This window comes from Bubalus kerabau, chromosome 15 (assembly GCF_029407905.1).
Source record: "Bubalus kerabau isolate K-KA32 ecotype Philippines breed swamp buffalo chromosome 15, PCC_UOA_SB_1v2, whole genome shotgun sequence".
NCBI classification, from domain to species: domain Eukaryota; kingdom Metazoa; phylum Chordata; class Mammalia; order Artiodactyla; family Bovidae; genus Bubalus; species Bubalus kerabau.
The window spans coordinates 56675504-56697294 of record NC_073638.1 but is presented as its reverse complement, the minus strand read 5'-3'; the positions used below and the strand labels follow the sequence as shown (position 1 = coordinate 56697294).

At 52.0% G+C, this 21791-nt stretch overlaps 1 protein-coding gene across 1 annotated transcript in view; it reads left to right on the top strand.

The window, feature by feature from the left end:
* LOC129627863 (guanylate cyclase D-like) overlaps positions 1–21791 on the top strand; it is a 43844-nt gene that overhangs the window by 2504 nt on the left and 19549 nt on the right. Inside the window, 11 exon segments of the mRNA XM_055547327.1 lie at positions 4761–5058; positions 6864–7234; positions 10670–10754; positions 11407–11503; positions 11630–11750; positions 12962–13077; positions 15283–15340; positions 15343–15458; positions 15687–15843; positions 16144–16293; positions 20000–20148. Of these exon segments, the coding sequence (XP_055403302.1) occupies positions 4761–5058; positions 6864–7234; positions 10670–10754; positions 11407–11503; positions 11630–11750; positions 12962–13077; positions 15283–15340; positions 15343–15458; positions 15687–15843; positions 16144–16293; positions 20000–20148 (1718 nt within the window).

Sequence of the window (21791 nt, the reverse complement as noted above, 5' to 3'; positions counted from 1 at the left end):
CCTATACCCAGCTTTCAGAGCACACCAAGCTAAAATGCGCTTCTTACTGCGGCGCTGGCAGCAGTTTGAGAGCCACAAAGACCAAGCGCTGGGTTCTGTCTGTTTGGAATGTGAGGCCAGTGCCAGTGAGGAGAGCCAGGGTGGGCAGCCTCTGAGCTCGTGAGGCCTGTAGTGAATTAGAGACGAGTGGAGGGGGAGGCCTGGCCCACATGTGCCCACCGCCCCTCAAGATAGGCTTCTCTGAGCCCAGTTTGACAGGAGGGGAAATGGGCTAATGAGACCTATTTCACAGGGTCGAGTGCTCTGTACCCACTGCATTCCAACAGGGTCACCGAGCACTACTCTGCGTGATCCTCGCTGGGCTCTGGGGACACAGAGAGGAACTGGCCGGGCACCAGCAGGGCGAGCTGAGTCTGGCGGAAGACAGATGTGGATATGGGAACAGAGGAGCCCAGAGCCTGGGGGGAATGATCTGCAGGGGTGTGGGCAGGGCTTCCCAGAGGAGGTGATGTCAGGGGAGGCCTGAAATGGAAGTTGATGGCAGAGGAACTACTGACAGAGAGGTCGGCTAGAGCAGAGGAATGGAGGTAGCCTGGTAGCAGAGTTAAGAGGACGAGCAAGTTCTCTTCTGTGTGGCTGGAGCGTGGCAGAAGTGGATGGGGGAAACCTCAGTACACTCTTGCTCCACCCCTGTTGTAGGGGTTGAGTTCCAGCCATGGTGGTAACCAGAAGCCAGAGTAGTTAGGTGCACATTCTCTGAAATCAGATTACCGAGATCCCTCTCCTGGACCCATTTCCTACCAGCTGTGTGACCTCAGGCAAGTCACTAAACCTCTCTGTGCTGTAGTTTCCTTGTCAGTGACATGACTTTAATGAAAGCCCTTACTTCATGGGGTTGTGAAGATGAGATGGACTATTGCAGGTAAAGGGCTTGACTGTAATCAACGTGGACTTTGATTTTTTTAACCTCCCCTAAGCAAAGGAGAAAAGGAAAGATATAAACATCTGAACGCAGAGTTCCAAAGAATAGCAAGAAGAGATAAGAAAGCCTTCTTCAGCGATCAATGCAAAGAAATAGAGGAAAACAACAGAATGGGAAAGACTAGGGATCTCTTCAAGAAAATCAGAGATACCAAAGAACATTTCATGCAAAGACGGGCTTGATAAAGGACAGAAATGGTATGGACCTAACAGAAGCAGAAGATATTAAGAAGAGATGGCAAGAATACATAGAAGAACTGTACAAAAAAGATCTTCATGACCCAGATAATCACAATGGTGTGATCACTGACCTCCTGACATCCTGGAATGTGAAGTCAAGTGGGCCTTAGAAAGCATCACTACGAACAAAGCTAGTGGAGGTGATAGAATTCCAGTTGAGCTATTCCAAATCCTGAAAGATGATGCTGTGAAAGTGCTGCACTCAATATGCCAGCAAATTTGGAAAACTCAGCAGTGGCCACAGGACTGGAAAAGGTCCATTTTCATTCCAATCCCAAAGAAAGGCAATGCCAAAGAATGCTCAAACTACTGCACAATTGCACTCATCTCACACACAAGTAAAGTAATGCTCAAAATTCTCCAAGCCAGGCTTCGCAATATGTGAACTGTGAACTTCCTGATGTTCAAGCTGGTTTTAGAAAGGGCAGAGGAACCAGAGATCAAATTGCCAACATTCGCTGGATCATGGAAAAAGCAAGAGAGTTCCAGAAAAGCATCTATTTCTGCTTTATTTACTATGCCAAAGCATTTGACTGTGTGGATCACAATAAACTGGAAAATTCTGAAAGAGATGGGAATACCAGACCATCTGATCTGCCTCTTGAGAAATTTGTATGCAAGTCAGGAAGCAACAGTTAGAACTGGACATGGAACAACAGACTGGTTCCAAATAGGAAAAGGAGTTCGTCAAGGCTGTATATTGTCACCCTGTTTATTTAACTTATATGCAGAGTACATCATGAGAAACGCTGGACTGGAAGAAACACAAGCTGGAAGCAAGATTGCCGGGAGAAATATCAATAACCTCAGATGACACCACCCTTATGGCAGAAAGTGAAGAGGAACTCAAAAGCCTCTTGATGAAAGTGAAAGTGGAGAGTGAAAAAGTTGGCTTAAAGCTCAACATTCAGAAAACGAAGATCATGGCATCTGGTCCCATGACTTCATGGGAAATAGATGGGGAAACAGTGGAAACAGTGGCAGACTTTATTTTCCTGGGCTCCAAAATCACTACAGATGGTGACTGCAGCCATGAAATTAAAAGACGCTTACTCCTTGGAAGGAAGGTTATGACCAACCTAGATAGCATATTGAAAAGCAGAGACATTACTTTGCCAACAAAGGTTCGTCTAGTCAAGGCTATGGTTTTTCCTGTGGTCATATATGGATGTGAGAGTTGGACTGTGAAGAAGGCTGAGCGCCAAAGAATTGATGCTTTTGGACTGTGGTGTTGGAGAAGACTCTTGAGAGTCCCTTGGACTGCAAGGAGATCCAACCAGTCCATTCTGAAGGAGATCAGCCCTGGGATTTCTTGGGAAGGAATGATGCTAAAGCTGAAACTCCAGTACTTTGGCCACCTCATGCGAAGAGTTGACTCATTGGAAAAGACTCTGATGCTGGGAGGGATTGGGGGCAAGAGGAGAAGGGGATGACAGAGGATGAGATGGCTGGATGGCATCACTGACTCGATGGACGTGAGTCTGAGTGAACTCCGGGAGCTGGTGATGGACAGGGAGGCCTGGCGTGCTGCGATTCATGGGGTCCCAAAAAGTCGGACACGACTGAGCGACTGATCTGATCTGATCTGTTGTGTGGATTAGCTCCCCCTTGTGGCCAAATGAAGAAAAGCGCCTCAAGAGAAAGGAGAAGCTGAAATACAAGCACGGCAGAGGGGAGGGGACCAAGATAGTCCCGGTTGTGTTTCCATTCAGTCCTGGTGGATTTTTCTCCCAGGGCCCTACCCATTATTTGGGGGGCAGAGAGGGGTGGCTCGAGGCCATAGCCCACATATCATGGCCACCTAGGAGTCAGCAGAGTCCAGGGTTCCTGGCTCCGTCTTCTTTATGAAGGCCCCCTATTCCTGGATAGGAATCCCTCCTCACCATGGAGACCCTTGGCCTTCCTTGATGGCTCCATATTCCTGGATTTTTCTGGAGAAGCAATTTCAGTAGGAACCTGGCCCCAGCTAAAACAAGTGGTGGCCCTTTTTTGGCAGGGGTTGCAACCTTTGTCAGGAACCCAAGATGCAAAAACCTTTACTTGGGCAACTACATGGGGCCCTTATTTGGGGCAGGATTCTCTTCTGTCCTGGATGCTTGGGGATGGAATTGCCTGCTTTATGATCATGGGCTTCGTTTCTGTTACACAGGCCAAGGGGAATGTATTCATGTCTGCTCAGACCTTGAGGATGCCCTCATCCACAGTTGAGATTACAAGCCAATGATAAATGGATAAACAAAATGTTTATACAATGGAATATTGTGCAACAGTAAAAATGAATGAGGTACTGATACAGGCTATCATATGGGTGAGCCTGGAAAACATTATGCTAACTGAAAGAGGCCAGACATAAAAGGCTGCATATTGTACAATTCTATTTACATGAAATGTCCAGAAGAGGCATATTCATAGAGAGAGAAAGTAGATTAGTGGTTGCCTGGGGTTAGGAGGAAAGAGAAATAGGGAGTAACTGGTACTGGGTATAGGATTTCTTTCTGGGGTGATGAAAATGTTCTAAAATTAAATAGTGGCAGTGGTTTCATAACCTTATGCATAAAACTACTGAGTTATACCCTTTTTAAAAGGTGAATTTTATGATATATGAATTATCTAAAATTTTAGAAAATGTTAAAATATAGAAAGATTATAAGTTGGAAGCCAGCCTTCCTGAGTTCCAGGACTGGTTCTATCACCCTGGTAGCTGTGTATCCTGGGGAAACTCCTTAACCTCTCTGTGCCTTGGTTTACTCATCTGAGAGTAGAGATAATGATGAACATACTTTGTTTTTTAATATTTAGTTTTATTTATTTATTTGGCTGTGCTGGGTCTTAGTTGTGGCCTATGAGGACCTGGGCCGCCTGCACTGGGACCACGGCGTCTTAGGCACTGGACCACCAGGGAAGTCCTGAACATACTTCTTCGTATTGTTGTTAATTGAACGAGTAAATGTTTGTTAAAGTACTTTAGGACAACACATAACAAGATGTCAATAAATATTAGCAATTTTCAGAGCCAGTGGCACAGGGAGGGTGAAAATTTGATCAGAATTGCTTGGTGGGAAGATTGGAAGGTACATATTAATATAAATTTATCCTCAGGTGAGGGGATTTTTTTTCACCAGATTAAACCCGAATTTATCAACCTTAGCTGTTATTGTTGCGGGGGCATCAGATAAAGGGAAAATTCCTCTTTCCCCCAGACTGAGGCTTCCCTGGTGGCTTAGACGGTAAAGAATCCGCCTGCAGTATAAGAGACCTGGGTTCGATCCCTGGGTTGGGAAGATTCTCCTGGAGGAGGGTACAGCAACCCACTCCAGTATTGTTGCCTGGAGAATCCCCATGGACAGAGGAGCCTGGCGGGCTACAGTCCATAAGGTCTCTAAGTCGGACATGATTGAGCAACTAAGCACCGGACTGAGGGAGTGGGAGGAAGGGAGGGACAGCAAGGGGGGCCAGCTGGAACTGTGAGTTGCTGTTGCTCTCCAGGGCCACAGAAGCTTGGGGAAGGCCTGAAGGGTGAGCCCCGGCCTCTCCCCCAGCTGTGGTGCTGTGCATGCACTCAGTGCTCCTGGGCCGCTCCGAGCAGACCGCCCTGCTGAGCAGGGCGTGGGCCCGGGGCCTGACAGACGGGAGGCTGGTCTCCCTGTCCTACGACACGCTGCTCTTCACCTTGCCCTCCTGTGACCACTCCTATCGGGCCCTGGGCACTGGCAGGCCCCTGCAGGAGGCGTGCGATGTGGTGCTGACCGTCGGCTTGGAGTCCAGCCTCAGAGACAAGGCCTTTGAAGCTTCTGGGGCAGATGGAGAGGCAGCTGTGTACCTGGAGCCAGCAGGCTGGTTGGCGCAGACCCTCACGGGCCGGCGCGAACGTCCCTCACCCACCCGGCCAACCGGTTCCTTCTCCACTGTGGGCACATGGCCTGTCCCTTATCTGACAAAGTGTCTTGCTCTGTCTGTCTCTTTTTATCTCTTATATGTGTGTGTGTGTGAGCGTGTGTGTGTGTGAGCATGTGTGTGTGAGCGTGTGTGTGTGTGTGTGTGAGCGTGTGTGTGTGTGTCTGTCCATCTCATTTCTTTCTCGTGTCTCTTACTCTCTTGGCCACTTTGTTGATTCTCCTTCTCTTGTGTCTCTCTTGCCTCCATTTTTCTGTCTTCAACTCAGTTCCTCTGATTCCCATCTCCAGCCCATCTGCTCTTTCTCTCACACACATTCTTCCTCTCCTTTCCCCACATTTCTCTAACACACTGTGGAGGTCAGAAAGAGAGAGTGATGGAAGTATGGGAGAGCGGGAAGAGTTTCTGAAGTCACTGCTGTGGATCTGAAGAGTATGGGTGGTTGGGGACGCGGCTGCTGGCTCAGTTTTGGTTCAGGACTCAGCTGCCTGAGTCTCTCCCAGGATGGCTACTTCCTGGTGATAAGAAGCCAGTAGTGCCTGGAGGTGGTGATGGGAATGTGGATGATGGTGGAGGGTCATTCAACCAGTCATTCATCTGACAAATGTGGGTTGAGTCCCTTTCACGTGGCTCTGTGCCAGGCATCAAGGCTGTGAGGATGGGTAGACAGCCTTGGCCTTCAAGAAGCTTCCATTCTGTTAGGGTGAGACTGACACTAACCAAGCAATTTAATAAACAACTTCAAGTAGTGACTGTGTCATCAAGAAAGTAAAACAGGATAGAGTGACAGAGAGTAACTGGGATGGAGTACTGGCAACGAGAGAGAGGACTGGCAGAGACGTTCACGTGGAGGAGGTGCACTTGAGCTGAGTTTTGAATGATAAAGAGGCAGTCAGGTGAAGATCTGAATGGCAAGCAACCAAGCAGGGGAAACAGCAAGTGCAAAGGCCCAGAGGCAGAGTGAGCATCAGTGGCCAGAGGAACAGTTGTGGGAGTGTGGAGTGGTGGGACTGTCATGAGTGATGGGGAGAGGGCTCCAAGGTGAGCTTGGGGCCCAATCATGTGAGGCTTTGTAAACTGGGTAAGGCATCTGAAGTTATCATAAGTGAAATGGGAGACAACCAGCAAGGTTTAAGTAAGACATTATTTATGTTTTGTTTTTTTTTTAAAAAACATGGTTTGCTTGCTTTGTGGTGAGTGGTCTGAAGAGGGCTGGGTGAAGCAGGGAGGCCCTTGGGAGGCCCTTAGGAGGTTCCTGTGTGGTTCAGGTAAACAGTAAAGGGGGTTTGGACCCAGAGGGCAGGAGTAGAAGTGGTGAAAAGTCAGTTAGACTGGAAACAAATTCTGATATAAACCTAAAAAGATTTGATGATGAACTGAAGAGAGAGAGAGACAGGAATTGGGAATCAAGCCTAGGCTTGAGAAACTGGACAGGTGGTAGTTCCAGTTCTTCAAATTTGGGAGGAATGGGGTTTGGTGCAGTAGGGCCATGAAGAACCGTGCAGAATTGGGAGTTTGTTTTAGAAGTATTAGGTGAGTGGCGAGGGTGGTGGTGGCAGCCGGCATGATGGTGGTGGCCATGGAGATGCTGAGGCTTCTGAGTGGGGACTGAGGTAATGGTGGGACTGAAGAGAGGACTGTGTTGTGGATGGGGAAAGGGGATGGTGATTCAAACAACTGCTGAGGGCAGGAGGGCCAGGGCTCAGAAATGTCTGGGAGGCTATGACGGGGGGTTATGGAGCTGAAAGAGCCTCTCTCCCTCAGGTGTCCCTGCTCTTTGGAACCATCTCTGATGCTGTTGTCCTGCTGGCCCATGCCCTGAAATGCTCTGAGAGCCATGGGACAGGACTCTCAGGGGCCCATTTTGGGGACCACACAAGGCCTCTGGATGTGGCTGGCTTTAGCCAGAGGATCTGGATAGATGAGAAGGGGAGGAGGCTGGCTCAGTACGTCATTTTGGACATAGATGGTCAGGGAAGCCAGCTGGTTCCCACCCACATCCTGGACACAGACCCATGGCAAGTGAAGCCCCTGAACAGAGCTGTCCACTTTCCAGGAGGAGCCCCTCCAGCTCACAACTCCAACTGCTGGTTTGACCCTAATACACTATGCATAGGAGGTAATTCATCATTTATCCATCCACCCATCCATCCATCTGTCCACCCATCCACCCATCCATCTATCCATCCACCCATCCACCCATCCATCCATTCATCCATTCATCCATTTCTCCACAATCCATCCATCCATCCATCATTCATTCACTCATCCATCATTCAACAAGGCTCTCCATGTGGACAGTCATGTGAGGAGCAGGAGCAAGGAAGAGACTTGACCAGCCACTGAAAAGACTGAACCAGGGGTTGTGAAGCTCCAGGGGAGCCTAGCAAGGCCACCCCTCAGCCCAGCAAGCTAAAGCATTTGTTCCCACCTCTCAGCTCTCCTAAACTTCGCCACAGCTTTGTGACAAGGACACTATCCTCTATGGGCCCCAGTGGAGAACTGAAGCTCAGAAAGTTTAGGTAACTTGCCTAAGGTTACACAGGGGGCCCCAAGTCCATCAACTCCAAGGGCAAGATCCCCTTTACCTTATGACCACTGGGGAGTGTGAGACATGAGACCCACACATTCTCATTTCTGACATTCACCCACCCAGGCGTTGATCGCTGATGAAACTGCACTGATACACAAGCGCACAGGTGGAGATGAGCACACTCCTACGTGTATACCGAGTGCACCCGCATCTCCTCATGCACACCTAGTTGCAGTGGCTGCTGTTGGGGGTAAATTCAGGTCTGGCCAGGCTTGCTGACATCCCCCTGCCCCAAACCTCCAGCAGCCACTCCCCTACCCCACGACCCAGACCCTGCTGTCCTTCCTGCCCCATCTCCTGACACTGTTCCTCTTTGTCTTTCCCCTAAACACATGCCACCCTTTCCAGCCTCCCTAAACATGTGTGTTTTCCTCATCCTGGAATGCTCTGGCCTTGCCTGGCTAAATCCTTTTTTTCCTTCCAGAATAACTCTCCAGTCTGAGCCATGGCGGGTGGAGGGGGCGCGGTGTGTGTGCTACTGAGGTGCTCCCCACAGTCCCTGGGGACATAGCTTCCTAGGGTGTGTGTCCTGTGTTGGGGAGACCAGTGCCATCTGTCCCCAGGCTAATAATAGGAGGTCAACAAAGAAAGTTTCACCCAGTTGTTTCTTTGCCTCTTCTACAAATATTGACTGAAGATTTACTGTGCTCAGCCCCAGGGAAGGACGAATGAATGAAACATTGTCCCTGCACCGGCTTAGAGCACCTGCCCTCCTCCCCCGGTGAGCTCCATCACGATGCTGGCAGTGACTCTGAATCTTATCTGCTGTTGTATCATCAGTTCTTGGCACTGAACTCAGCACACAGTGCTCTAGAAATGTTTGCTGAGGGATTCATTGAAGGAATGAGCAAACTCCTGTCAGAGGGTAAAGTCTGTGAGCCAGGGCTGGTGGAGGTGTTTATGAAGACCTCCATCAGCCTCTGGCTGCCCTTGTCACAGTTTTGGCCACATTGTGTGGTGTTATCTCTGCTGTCCCTGTCTCTGCCACCAGACAGAAGCCCCCGGCGAGTGTAGCCTGGGGCTGGTCTTCAAGAACATCTGCTCTATGAGGGCAGGGACGAGGCTTCATTCAGGTTTCTGCCACCGCTCAGCAGCCCCTCTTGCCTGGATGCCTAGATGGTGTCTTCAACTTGACGTTGTCTGAAACTGAACGCCGGATCTGCCTCCAGCCTCCTCCCATTCTCCTCCCCAGCATTTCCCACTGCAGGTGACGGCAACCCCATCCTCCCTAAGGCTCAGGCACCCTCGTCTCCCCACACCCAAGGCCCAGCCTATTAGAACACCCTGGGGGCTCCATCTTTAGAATTTGCCCAGAAGCAGAGCCCTGCTCACCACTCCCTTGCCTCCTCCCTGGTCCAGACCCCATTATCTCTTGCTGGATTACCACAGCAGCCTCCCAACAGGCCTCTGTGCTTCTGCCCTTGTCTCTGGACCTCACCATGGCAGTTGGAAGATCCTTGGAAAATATTTTAATAGAGCTGGCTTTCCCCTGCTCAGAGCCTGCAGAAGCTTGCCTCCCCTAGAGTACAGCCAGAACCCTTGCCACCCTCGGCTCCCCGCCCTCCGTCTTCCTCCCATTGAACCCACCAGCCATGCTCCTGTTTCTTTGTGTTTGCTGACTGCTTTCCTGTCTATGCTTCCTCTCTTACCTCCTCCAGATCAGGAGTCAAGCCTCCTTCCTGGGTGAGGGGCAGGGCGGGCGGTGGTTGGGAACCTAGGCTCTGCCACTCAGAGACAGTTGCCTGTCTTTCTGTTTCCTCTTCCATGGAATCATGATCATACCTACTTCCAGAGGTCACTGTGCAGAATAACTCAGTTGCAATATGTGACATCCTTAGAACAGGTGTTTAGTGCAATACAATATACAGGAGTACAATAAACGGGCTTCCCTGGTGGCTCAGTGGTAAAGAATCCACCTGTTAATACTAGAGATACAGGTTCAATCCCTGGGGCAGGAAGATTTCCCTGGACAAGGAAATGGCAACTCACTTCAGTATTCTTGCCTGGAGAATCCCATGGACAGAAGAGCCTGACAGGCTACAGTCCATGGGGTTGCGAAAGTGTTGGACAAAACTTAGCGACTAAACAACAGAATAATATGCGCTACAAGCTATTTGCTGCTGTTGTTATTATCAGGACAAAATTGGAGGAGGCTCATCTCATCAGAGGGCAGACGGACAGTGCTGTCCTTCAGCAAAAGGAAGGAAGGGAAGGAGGCAAGGAAGGAAGAAGCGATGGCCCCCCCACTTGTGTGACAGTAGGGATCATTGTCCTCTCTCCAGAATCGGGCCTGGCATTTTGCCACCTTGCCAGCCCAGGCTGATGCTAGAGTTGCCCAAGTGGCCCTCCCCACCTTGCCCACCAGTCCCAAGAAGACTTTACACACCCAATCCTGATATGAGAGCTAGAGAGATTAAGATTCAGTGTTAAGATCCAGGCTCCTCTAACAATCAAAGTGAATGACACTGAAAATGGCTGCTGAAATAGGTAACAAGCAGCCCATGGTGGGGGTTATGTAAGAAGCAGAATAATCATTGATAGGGATCTACCATTTTTATTCAATATCTTGCCTGTCTAGCCCCTGTGTAAGGTGCCCAGGGGCCCCAAGTTGAATAAGAAACAGGCCCTACTGTCCAGCTGCTCTCAGTCTAGTGGGAAGAGCCCAGCATCCTGGCAGATGAGGGCCAGAGTGTAGGACAGTCATGGGGTCTGTGCAGGGTCTGTGGGGCCCCTGTGGCCAGGAGCCTGAAGTGAGAACCCTAAGAGCAGTGCTGGGAATCAAACGTGTGTGTGATGGCCAGGCCACAGGCCGGGGCCATTCTGTGCCTTCCCCGGGGGGCTGGCACTGGGCAGGGGTGTGTCCCCATGTGCCAGTAGGTGCAGGAGCTGAGTGAAGGGGATGAGCTCCTGTGTGGTTGTTAATTACTGTTGGGACTCATGCCGCCCCTGCTTCCCACACAGGTCAGCAGCCCCCTGGAGGCCTCCTCACGCTGGCCCTGGCCTGTGTCCTGGTGCTGGCCGGTGGGGCCCTCACTTGCCTCATCAGGTAAGATCCTGGTCTCCTGAGTCTTCATCTGCCCTGTGCCCCCGACCCCGCTGGGCCTCCTGGCTGTGTATACAGCCCTGGCATCTGCAGGGAGCTTCATCCCAACCTTCATCCCAACCTCAGGACCGCCCGCCCTCCTGTCCATCCTAGAGCCTCAGTCAGGGCCCTGTCAAGGTGGGCATGCCTCTTGGGAGGTCCTTAGAGACCTGAGGAAGAAGCCTGGGACCTCGGACAAGACTCCATCCTTCCTGAAGCTCAGGCTACACACCTGTGCATTGAGGGCTTGGTCGGGATGACCTCAGAGTTCTTCAGCTTTGAAAGCAATCGTCTGGGTCTGAAGTCCTCTGTGCTCCCTGAGCCTCAGTGACATCCAAGAGGGACAGCCCTCTGCCCCTAGGTGGGTTGGAAACACCGAAGCTGGGGACCAGAAGACACATCAGGCCTGGGGTGCATCCAGCCCTGAGCCGGACCTAGGGGCTCTGAGGGGACAGTGCTCAGTGGTGCCTTCTCAGCCCAGCAGGGACTGATGGGGGAGACAGGCAGGGAGACGGGGAGGACCAGGAGGGCTCTGGATCAGAGGCAGCTCTGAGGAGCCAGATGGGGGAGTGACGACAGCTCCATCTTCTCTGTCCTGCGCTTTGCTCACCTCCAGATGGAGAATCCGGCAGCTGCAGCTGATGCGGGGCCCCCACCGGATCCTGCTGACGGCCCAGGAGCTCACCTTCATCCAGCAGCCCCTGAGCAGATGGGTGGGTGGGCAGGCACCAGGCTGAGGGGTGCAGGCACCAGGCTGGGGGGAGGCGGGCACCAGGCTGGGGGGGTGGGCAGGGCATGGGCAGAGCTGCCTAGCTCTTGACCACACCTACTGCCTCCAGAGGCTGCACATGGACAGTGTGAGCAAATCAAGAAGTATGGCAGACGGCAGGAGCCTGAGGTCTATGGCCCAGTGGTCAGCAAGGAGCCTACAGGCCCCCAGGAGCCCGCCAACATGGCTCTGTAACCAGTGAGGGCCCCTGCCACCCCCAGGCCCAGGTTTTGAGAGCTCTTGTCAGTTTGGGAGAAGCTGAGGGAACCCAGGGCATCTCTGTATGCCCCATTCCTGCTATGGCATAGGAAACCGAGGCTGAGGGACAGACAGTGACTTTTCTGGGTCTCACAGCAAGTCGGTGGCAGGGCTAGAAGTGGGAAGCAGGACTTCCAACTCCCAGTTACCCATGTTTTGTGACCTGACCTTGGGAAACAACCAGTCCCCGGCCACTTGGATCCAGGCATTGCTGGTATGAGTCCGGCCCAGGACCTCTCTCAGCACTGGGCCAACTGGGCTTTGGAAAGGGGTGGTGCGGTCCGGGGTCCCCCATGGCCCTGAGTGTGGGGCAGCACCCAGGCCCAGGACAGCCTCTGGGCAGAGCTTGGGTCACCAGCTGACAGGACAGAGGTGAGACCAGTCAGATACTAAAGTTGCTGAGGACACTATGATTTCTCTAGAGCTGGCTTCTCAAATCCAGCAATTAACTGATCTCTGACTCTCCTGTTCTGTGTCTCACGGTGGATGAACCAGGTTAATAGTTTCTACGGGAAGCTACATGAGGATAGTGCTCCTTCTTTCCACCTTCTCCCTCAGAGAATCCCATCTTTTTTCTCTTCTGCTGAAAGGAGGCTTTAAGGATGTACAAAACATGTTTTGACTGCTCCACAGAAAGCACTTCAGGCCAGACTGAGGAGGCAGGAATCCACCAGTGATGAGAGGAGAGAGGGCAAAGGTTACAGAAAGTTCTGGGTGAGGACTGAGCCCCAGCTTGAGGGGCTCTGCCTCTCTCACCCTCCCCTCCTCCCCTAGGGTCTCTGGGTCTCAGAGCCCCCCTCACTTTGCTGGGTTTGGAATGTTGCAGGTGCCCAAGGCCAGGAGCTACCATGTTTTCTCTCCATGATCTTGTTAGCCTTCTTCATGTGGGTGAGGATATCATCCTGGCTTTACAGAGCTGGGACATGAGGCTCAGAGAACTGAAGTCCCTTGTCCAAGGTCACAGAGCTAGAAAGTGGTGGAGTAAGGACTGGATCTTGGGTCTGTCAGGTGAAGGAGACAAAGTCTAACTTTTTGTTTCCAATGGCCAGGCTCTTCCTGGCTTGGAGCACACAGAAAGAACACACGTACGGGGAAGAAGCCGAGGCTGAGAGCGGTGGAGGAGTTGACTCCAGTTGGGGACCAGCAGTGGATAAACTTTTGCTGTCTTTTCTTAAACAGGGAGAGTTGGTGTGGCTAAAGAGATTTGAAGGTGAAACAGCCCCTGAGCTGCGGCCAAGCTGCCTTAGAGTCCTCAGAAAGGTAGGGCAGAGGGCGTGGAGGATGGGCTGTGGAGGGGTGCTGTCAGGAGACCCCTACTGGTCTGGATTGGTCCCTACTCAATGCAGAAGCTCCTAGCCTCCAAAAAGGGACTTGCTATTATCATGATCCCTGGCCCATTGTCATGACAGATACGCCCCATCGCTGCCACCATCCCACACAGCATCCCCCATGTCACACCCCCAGCCCATATGATCATCTCCGTGACAACCAGGGCACAGCCATCTCCACCACTATCATCACAGGGTACGATCAGCACCGCCAAAGGACCTCATCTTGCACCCTTCATCCCTCCACGTATCTGTTCATCTGTCCACTGTCTTCTGAGCACCTTCTATGCTCTGGGCTTTGGAGACACAGCAGTGGAGAAGAGAGACAGGATCCTTTCCCTCGGGGAACTTCCAGCCACTTGTCATCACTACTCACATAAGCCCCTTCACCTCTGAGATTATCACCATCCTGAGAAGCACTGTGGGATGGAGGGCAGAGCATAAGATTTGAGTCAGGAAGATCCCAGATGGAATTCTGCCTGGGACACTTAGTTTTCCTGTAAAATGGAGCTAATGAAATGGGAATTAGGAGGGCTTCCCTGGTGGTTCAGACAGTAAAAAATCTGCCTGGAACACAGGAGACCTGGGTTCAACCCCTGGGTCAAGAAGATCCCCTAGAGAAGGGAATGGCAACCCACTCCAATATTCTTGCCTGGAGAATCCATGGACAGTGGAGCCTGGCAAGCTACAGTCCTTGGGGTCACAAAGAGTCGGACACAACTGAAGCGACTTAGCACACACAGAGAGAGTATATAGAATAACCTAGAACTGTCTCTGGCAAGAAGAGTGCCTTTAGTAAATGGTGAATTTTATTACTATTTCCAACATCATGTCATCTGAAATCAAATTCAGAGAGATTAAGTGATTAGAGATTAGGTTAGACATTCCCCAGTGGGCATCTTACAACTGAGACGTGTAGATGTTTCTTAAAAGAAAAGGTCCTATATGTGGTCAAATGAGTTTAGGAATTGCTTGGCTTAGGCACAGGGCTTCTCAGAACATTTAATAAGTCTGTTTCAGTTATCTGTGACTGTGTAACAACTTATCCCAAAATTAGCGGCTTAAAACGTCAACCATTTTACAATATCTTACAATTTTGTGGTAGGAAATTTGAGCAGGGCTCAGCCAAGCAGTTCTTCTGTTCCACTTGGCCTTGACTGGGGGTTTCTCAGTGGTTTCTTGATGCCTTGGCTGGGCGGTTGGAAAAGCGTACTCAACAGAACCTGCTTCTCCACTCAGTATAGTCTCAGGGCCTCTCCATATGATCTCACCCGTGGGGTGACTTGGGATGGAGGGACTTTTTATGAACATTCAGTCCTCCAACAAAGAGGGCTCCAAGAAACAGGAAATGGAAGCTGTCAGTCTCTTAAGACCTAGACCCAAAACACACAAGTTCACTTCCGCCTTGTTCTACTGGCCAACACGGATTCAAAGGGAGGGATCAGAGGCCCAACCTCTTGCTGGCAGCAGGGTTAAAGGATTTGAAGCCATTCTTACCTCACCACATATACTAATAAGCATGCAAATCCCTAAGGAGGTAGGGAGAGTATTCAGGTTTCCCTCACTTAGCTGACCCCTGAACTGTATTTGAGAGGAAAGCCATGCCAGACAGTGTTTCCCTCTTTCCTGCTCGGGCAAATGCTAGCCTAGCTGGTGGGGTTTGAGTTCTCTGACCTGCTGAGCTGCTTTCTGCTTGTTCCTGATCCCTTCAGTTCTTCTCCTCATCTGTCTCTGAGCCTTGGGGAGAGATTTTACAGTTTTACGGATCATGATGTCACTTAGGTGGAGAATAGGCCTAGATCCATATTCTGTGGTGTATTGAGTTATTCATCCATGATGCTTCCATGCCCTGATTTCACTGGCTCATCCATCTGTCCATCCCTCCATCCATCATCCATCCACACACTCATCATCCATCTACACATTTATCATTCATCCATCATCCATCCATCCATCCACTCATCCTTTATCTGCACTATCCATTTACTCATCCATCCACCCATCACTTCCATCCAACATTTCTGAGGCCTCTCTGTGTTCAGCCCTGTGCTGAACACAGAGGGTTCTAAGTACAGGGGGCCAGATGTCCACCCTTTAAGAGTCCCCAGGGGCTGCTAAGGTGCCCTTGTGCTGGCAGATGTGGGAGCTGCAGCATGAGAACATCACCACCTTCTGGGGCTTCTTCGTGGCCCCTGGGTTAGTGGTCTGGTGTTGGAGCACTGTGCTGGGGGCAACCTGAAGGACCTGCTGAGGAATGAGGCTCTGCGGCTGGACTGGACCTTCAAGGCCTCCCTGCTGCTGGATTTGATCCATGTGAGACCCCTTCCCAGGCCTGGAGCTGTGGGGGCAACAGGGAGGGAAGGGAGACAAGAGAGGCTCATTTCCCAGGCCTCATTTTCCACTTTGTCTTATTGAGAAAAATCTGAACAGTGTGGCAAAGGGTGAAGGGACGCAGGGAGATTTCCTGGGAGTTCTGAGAGAAGCAGGAGTCCTTCTCATTCACTACAGTCCTAAGGGACCCTGATGATTCCACTCTACTAGGGGGTGCAGTATCTACACCATCGGCATTTCCCTCATGGCCGCCTCAAGTCCCGAAACTGCGTGGTGGATGGGCGCTTTGTGCTGAAGGTCACTGACCACAGTTATGCAGAGCTCCTGGATGCTCAGAGGACTCCCTGTCCCCAGCCAGCCCCAGAAGGTCAGCTCAGGGTGGGCAGGGAGCTGCCAGTAGGTGCTGCCTCTGTTTAAGCCAGGCGCTTGGAGGGAAGGGGAGAGGGGGAGATGCCTGGTCCTCCAGCACTTCCTGTGGTGTGACCTGGAGTGGATGGCTTTTTCTCTCTGAGCCTCAGGACCCTTATCTGTGAATGGGGGAGGGCAGTCCCTCCTCTGGGACTGTAGGGACAGGGCGATGGCACAACATGTATGAAGCACGCACCCAGCTTGGCCAGCTTGGGTGGTCCACCAGTGACGGCCGTGTGGCCCTGCCTTGTGACTGCAGAGCTGCTGTGGACGGCTCCAGAGCTGCTGCGGGGGCCCGGAGCACCCAGGCGGGGCACCCTCAGAGGAGACACCTTCAGCATCGGCATTATCCTGCAGGAGGTGCTGACTCGAGGCCCGCCCTATGGTTCCTCGGGGCTCCCAGCGGAAGGTACATCATCCTCCTCCTCTTTCCTCGGCCTGTCTCTGGCAGAGTCCCCACATAGTTGAGTAGCTCTGTAAGCATTAGGAAACCAGGGCCTGAAAATAACCATAGAGATACACATGCCTGATTTGATGACAAGAAATGGGTTTCTTTGGCTTAAGCCAAGCAGCCTTTAGCAGCTACCAAAATGGCAGCTCACCATCTCTGGAACTAAAAACATTGGTTTCTGGGTAAAAGCCCAACCCCTTTCTTCCTCCCCCAGTGTTATTGCCATGTCCAGAGGTGGTTATGCCCTAACCATCCAGCTGCCCAGCACAGATTTCGCGTCTATGGAGACCTCAGTTCTTCCCCTGGATCACTTACTGCCTGACTGTACACTAATTAGTTTACCCTCTCTCGGCCTCAGTTTCCCCATCTTTAGAGTGAGGATTAAATTTTAAAATGTCAGGCATCCAATCCCCGTCAGATGTCACCAGTCTGCTGGGTGTTTGGGGACTTGGTCTTCTGCTTGAGTGGGGCTCCTTGAAGCACATCTTTGTGCTTCTGGGGTAATCACTCACACCTACCCCATCAGCACCTGGTCTTACACATTTTTTTCTCCTCAGACCCCAGTGCCGGGGCCCACCTTCAGAAACACCGCCTCTGCGTCTGTGTTCTCTCTCAGGGCTCCCTGGGCTCTGTGCTGCTCTTTCAGTAGCCTGTGCCCCCTGCCCCCCGGCTGCCTCTGTCCAATCCCGGGGACCTGTCCCACAGATACCCTGCATTTCAGCCCGCAGCACAGGCAGTAATGGAGTGATGGAGCCCCCTTTCCTCCCACCCCAGATGGAGAATCTGTACCTCACAGGGAGGCCTGGCCTTACTTCTTTTCTCCACCAAAGTATTGCTCCATGAATCATGAGCATTCCAGGTCCCAAATTTATGGGGTGGAGGAGTGGGACGGGGAAGGGCTTGGTCACACCATTTGTTCAACTCTCCTTGGCTGCTCTCCCCCCACCTCCAACTTGCTGACATCTGCCTGCTGAGGGGGTGGGAAGGTGAACAGCCAGATGGGGTCTGTGAGTCTCGCTGCCGTGCAGGGCCCTTCAGGCCAGTGCTCCTGAGACTTCAGGGACCCCAGGGTTGCCCTGCATTGGGCTGTCAGTCCGGACCTGCTAATTCCTGGCTGCACTTTTCCTGATCTCAGGGAGTGAAATGTCCAGAGCACAGCCTTTGGGGGACATGGGCTTGAGCCCAGCTCTACACCAGTTCACTTCATGACTCTGAGTAAATCTCTTTCAGACTCTGAGCTTGTCTGTTCATTTGTAAAATAGGGACCATGATGCCTAGCTCCAAGAGTATTTGTGAGGATTCAGTGAAATGATTTAGGCAAGAACCTGGCACATGCTAGACCCTGGGTGGTTTTAGGGGTACGCGAGTGGGGAAGAGCCCAGGTTCTTTCCACTCTCCTCCTGAGAAGTGGACTTCCTTGCTCTAAGAGAGAGCATCTTTGAAAAAACAATTAATTAATTTTTATTTATTTATTTTTGGCTGTGCTGGGTCTTCGTTGCTGTGAGTGGGCTTGCCTCTAGCTGTGGTGAGTGGGGGACTACTCTTTGTTGGGGTGCTCAGTAATTGTGACTCACGGGCTCTAGAGCTTGGGCTCAGCAGTCATGGTGCTTGGGCTTAACTGCTCTGCAGCATGTGGAATCTTCCCTGACTAGGGATGGAACCTGTGTCCCCTGCAATGGCTGGCAGATCCTTAACCACTGGACCACCAAGAAAGTCCCAGAAGTAGCATCTTTTTAAGGTTCTGTGGCGGGGTGGACACTTGTGGTTTCCTAAGCACTGTCATCTGTGTTATGCCAATGGACAGTGCTGTGAGGTGGTAAGTGCACTCTTCAGAGATGAAGCAGTGAGGCTCAGAGAGGGGCAGGACTCCCCAGCGGGAAGCTGTGAGTCTGGGATCCCAGTGGGCTCAGTGGTGTTGGCCTAAAATCTCCTGGAGTCATCCAGAAAGCATCTCTCCCATGGAGCTGGATGTACAGCCTCTTGGTCAGCGGCCAGCAGGACTGATCCATCCCAGTGATGGGCTGGATGTGGACAGTGGGCTCAGCATGGGGAGGGAAAAGGAGATCTGGCCTGGCCTGGGCTATGGGCTCCCAACATGACCACCTGTGAGAACTCTACTTTAATGACAAAAAAGTTTGGAGCCTCACATGCTACTATCTGACTTTTAGTATCTGGTGACTGAGAAAATACCCAGAGACAAAAATCTGCTCTGAAATAAGCAACACTTTGAAATGGATCTGTATTTTATTCATCACACCATTAGAATGCTTTTGAAAAACAGCTGGACGTGTGTGTGTGTGTGTGTGTGTGTGTGTGTGTGTGTGAGATATATTACGAGCTCCATCTGTGCACACTCCTTTATAAGCATATACAGCTTCCTAGACCCTCTACTCAGAGGCCCTCAGGGCCTGACGCCTACAGACTGGGAGCCTCTGGGCAGAGAAAAAAGTGCTGGCCGGGAGGCTATCAGGCCCAATTCTAGCATCTACTTTTTACTGGCCCTGTGGCTCAGTTGACCGATGTTACCACCTCCTCAGAACCTCAGTTTCCCTGTCTGTAAAATGGGACAGTGAATCATGGGCTTCCCCCAACAAGGAGGTCGGCAAAGGGAAATCCAGAGAGAAGCTTCTCTTCACTCTCCAGGGAACTTTCTCTCCAAGGAACCCACCTCTTTGCCTCCTCTGAGGAGGGTCCCAGCCCTCCTGTTTCACCCCTAATGGCCCTGTGAGGTCTGTCCTATTATCATTAGGTGAGGAGACTGAGGTTCAGAACATAGCATAGCTTGCACAGGTTTAGAAGGATAATCTTGACATCTCCTCCTGTGCCGCTGAAGGCCTGAGCTTTGTACCCAGCCTCTCCTCCTCCCGGTGTGCCCATGAATCTCTCAGCTCCCTGAGGCACCCCTAGGGCTGCCCGAGGTGGGAAAACCGAGGCACAGAGTGATGACAAGTGACAGAGACGGAGCTGGATCGCTGATTCATCAGATCTCGACTCAGTCTGTGGTCTTAATCATGTGGAACGGGCACAGGAAGATCCACAGCAGGGATTGTCCTGGGAAAAGAGTCATGATGATGGCGAACATGCAAAGCAGAGAGTCTTGCCTCACAGTTGTGCACAGTCAACCCCAGATGGCCTCCGGGTGGTGGGGCTGCCAGGCAGATCTGCAGTGCCCAGGTCGTGAGCACATTCTTGGACATTGCTGGCAACAGAGGAGCAGCAAGTTGTGCAGGGTTCACGGGCTGGGGTGAACCTAGCACCCCAAAATCTAGCATCTGTCATTTCCTTCCTCAGCACTCATCTCACGAAGGCAGTTTGTTAAGCTCACTTCATAGATGGGGAAACCAAGGCTCAGAGAGATGGCTGTGTTGTTCACCATCTCACAGACAGGTGGTGGAGGATCCAGAATTCAAGCCCCATTCTCCAAGCTCCGAGCTGAGACCCTTTTCCCCGCCACACTATGGAATGGGACCAGGAAAACAGCAATCCTGGACTGCTGGCCAGCATGCCCTGGAGCAGAGAACAAGAGGCTGAGGAACACTCTCACAGCCTGGTATCCACACCCCACAGGCCCACCCTGCCCTCCATCTCAGGATCCCAGGCCCATGCCTCACCACCAGCTGTCCTGGGGACCTCAGCCCCACTGGCTGGTCTGTGTTTGTTGCAGAAATCATCAGGAAGGTGGTATGTCTCCCTCCCCTGTGCCAGCCCCTGGTGTCCCCTGACCACGGGCCACCTGAGTGCATCCAGCTAATGGAGCAGTGCTGGAAGGAGGCTCCAGAGGACAGACCCAATCTGGACCAGATCTATAGCCAGGCCAGTGCCACCAGAGGAGCTGGCTACTCACAAGAAACAGTGAATCAGTTCACCTCACTTTGCCCATTGGGGGCCCCCGTATCCCAGGGGCCTGGAAACCCTGTGCATAGAGGGGACAATGGGCCAGCATCATCACCCCTGAGGGTGGAACCTGAGGTCTACCATCTGGGGGAATCTTTCTCAGAACTCTGGGTTCATAGACACTTCCTTCCTGAGTGCCAAGCTCCATGCTAAGTCCTGTGCTTATATTTAACCCTCCTGATAGCCCTCCAAGGAAGCATTGCTATTATCTGGGCTTTACAAGAGAGAAACTGAGGCATGGTGAGGTGATGGGACTTGCCAAAGGTAACCAAGGAAGTGAAAGGTGGGGCTGGAACACAGACCCAGGTTTGTCTCTGCAGCATTGATGCTAGGAACCCCGACCCCACGCCAGGCCTCCTGGCACCAGAGCAGAGGGGCCATTTTCGGCCATGGAGACAGCCCTGGTTCCTGCATCAGGGAGTGGAAGGTGTGATGGGACTGCCGCTCCCACCCCCGGCCTGCCTTGGGGACTGCACTGGGAGGGGTGAGGCAAGCCTGGACGGGTTTGCTGGGCGGACGTGGTGTGTGTGCCTGACTGAGCTGGCTAACGGCTCTCACGGGGCCGACTCATCGAGCCTGCAGTGACAGCTTTTGTGCTTCCCGTTTCCTGCCCTCCACTCCCCAGCCACAGTGGAATTTTGCCAAGGGGAGGTTCAGTGAACCAGAGGGGCATCCAGACAGGTGATGAGGGAGCGGGAGATAGGAAGACAGGAGAAACACACAGGCATCCTATGGGAAACGTGGACCTCAGAGTGAATGAGCTCTCAGAGGCCCCTGTGAGGGTGGGTGGCAGAGCTAGGCCAAAAAATCAGTGCTTAAAACACCAGCCTAGAATCTTTCCAGGGCTTAGAGATTGCCGTGGCTAGTGAGGTGGGGAAGAAGGATCTTAGCCTGAGTGAGGGGTGACTGTGCGGAAAGCCTGCTTCAGGTTCAGTGGCACAGAAGGCAGAGACTGGCACACGATGGACTCCACATGCAGAAGATGAGAGCCATATCACACTGTGGGGAGGCTAAGGGTCAGAGAGCCTGCATTCAGATCTATGCTTCCACTTCAGATCAGATCAGATCAGATCAGTCTCTCAGTCGTGTCCGACTCTTTGCGACCCCGTGAATCGCAGCACGCCAGGCCTCCCTGTCCATCACCAACTCCCGGAGTTCACTCAGACTCACATCCATCGAGTCAGTGGTGCCATCCAGCCATCTCATCCTCTGGCGTCCCCTTCTCCTCTTGCCCCCAGTCCCTCCCAGCATCAGAGTCTTTTCCAATGAGTCAACTCTTCGCATGAGGTGGCCAAAGTACTGGAGTTTCAGCTTTAGCATCATTCCTTCCCAAGAAATCCCAGGGCTGATCTCCTTCAGAATGGACTGGTTGGATCTCCTTGCAGTCCAAGGGACTCTCAAGAGTCTTCTCCAACACCACAGTTCAAAAGCATCAATTCTTCGGCGCTCAGCCTTCTTTACAGTCCAACTCTCACATCCATACATGACCACAGGAAAAACCATAGCCACTTACCTACTACTTGACCTTGGCCAAATTAATTCCACCGTTGAGCCTCAGATCT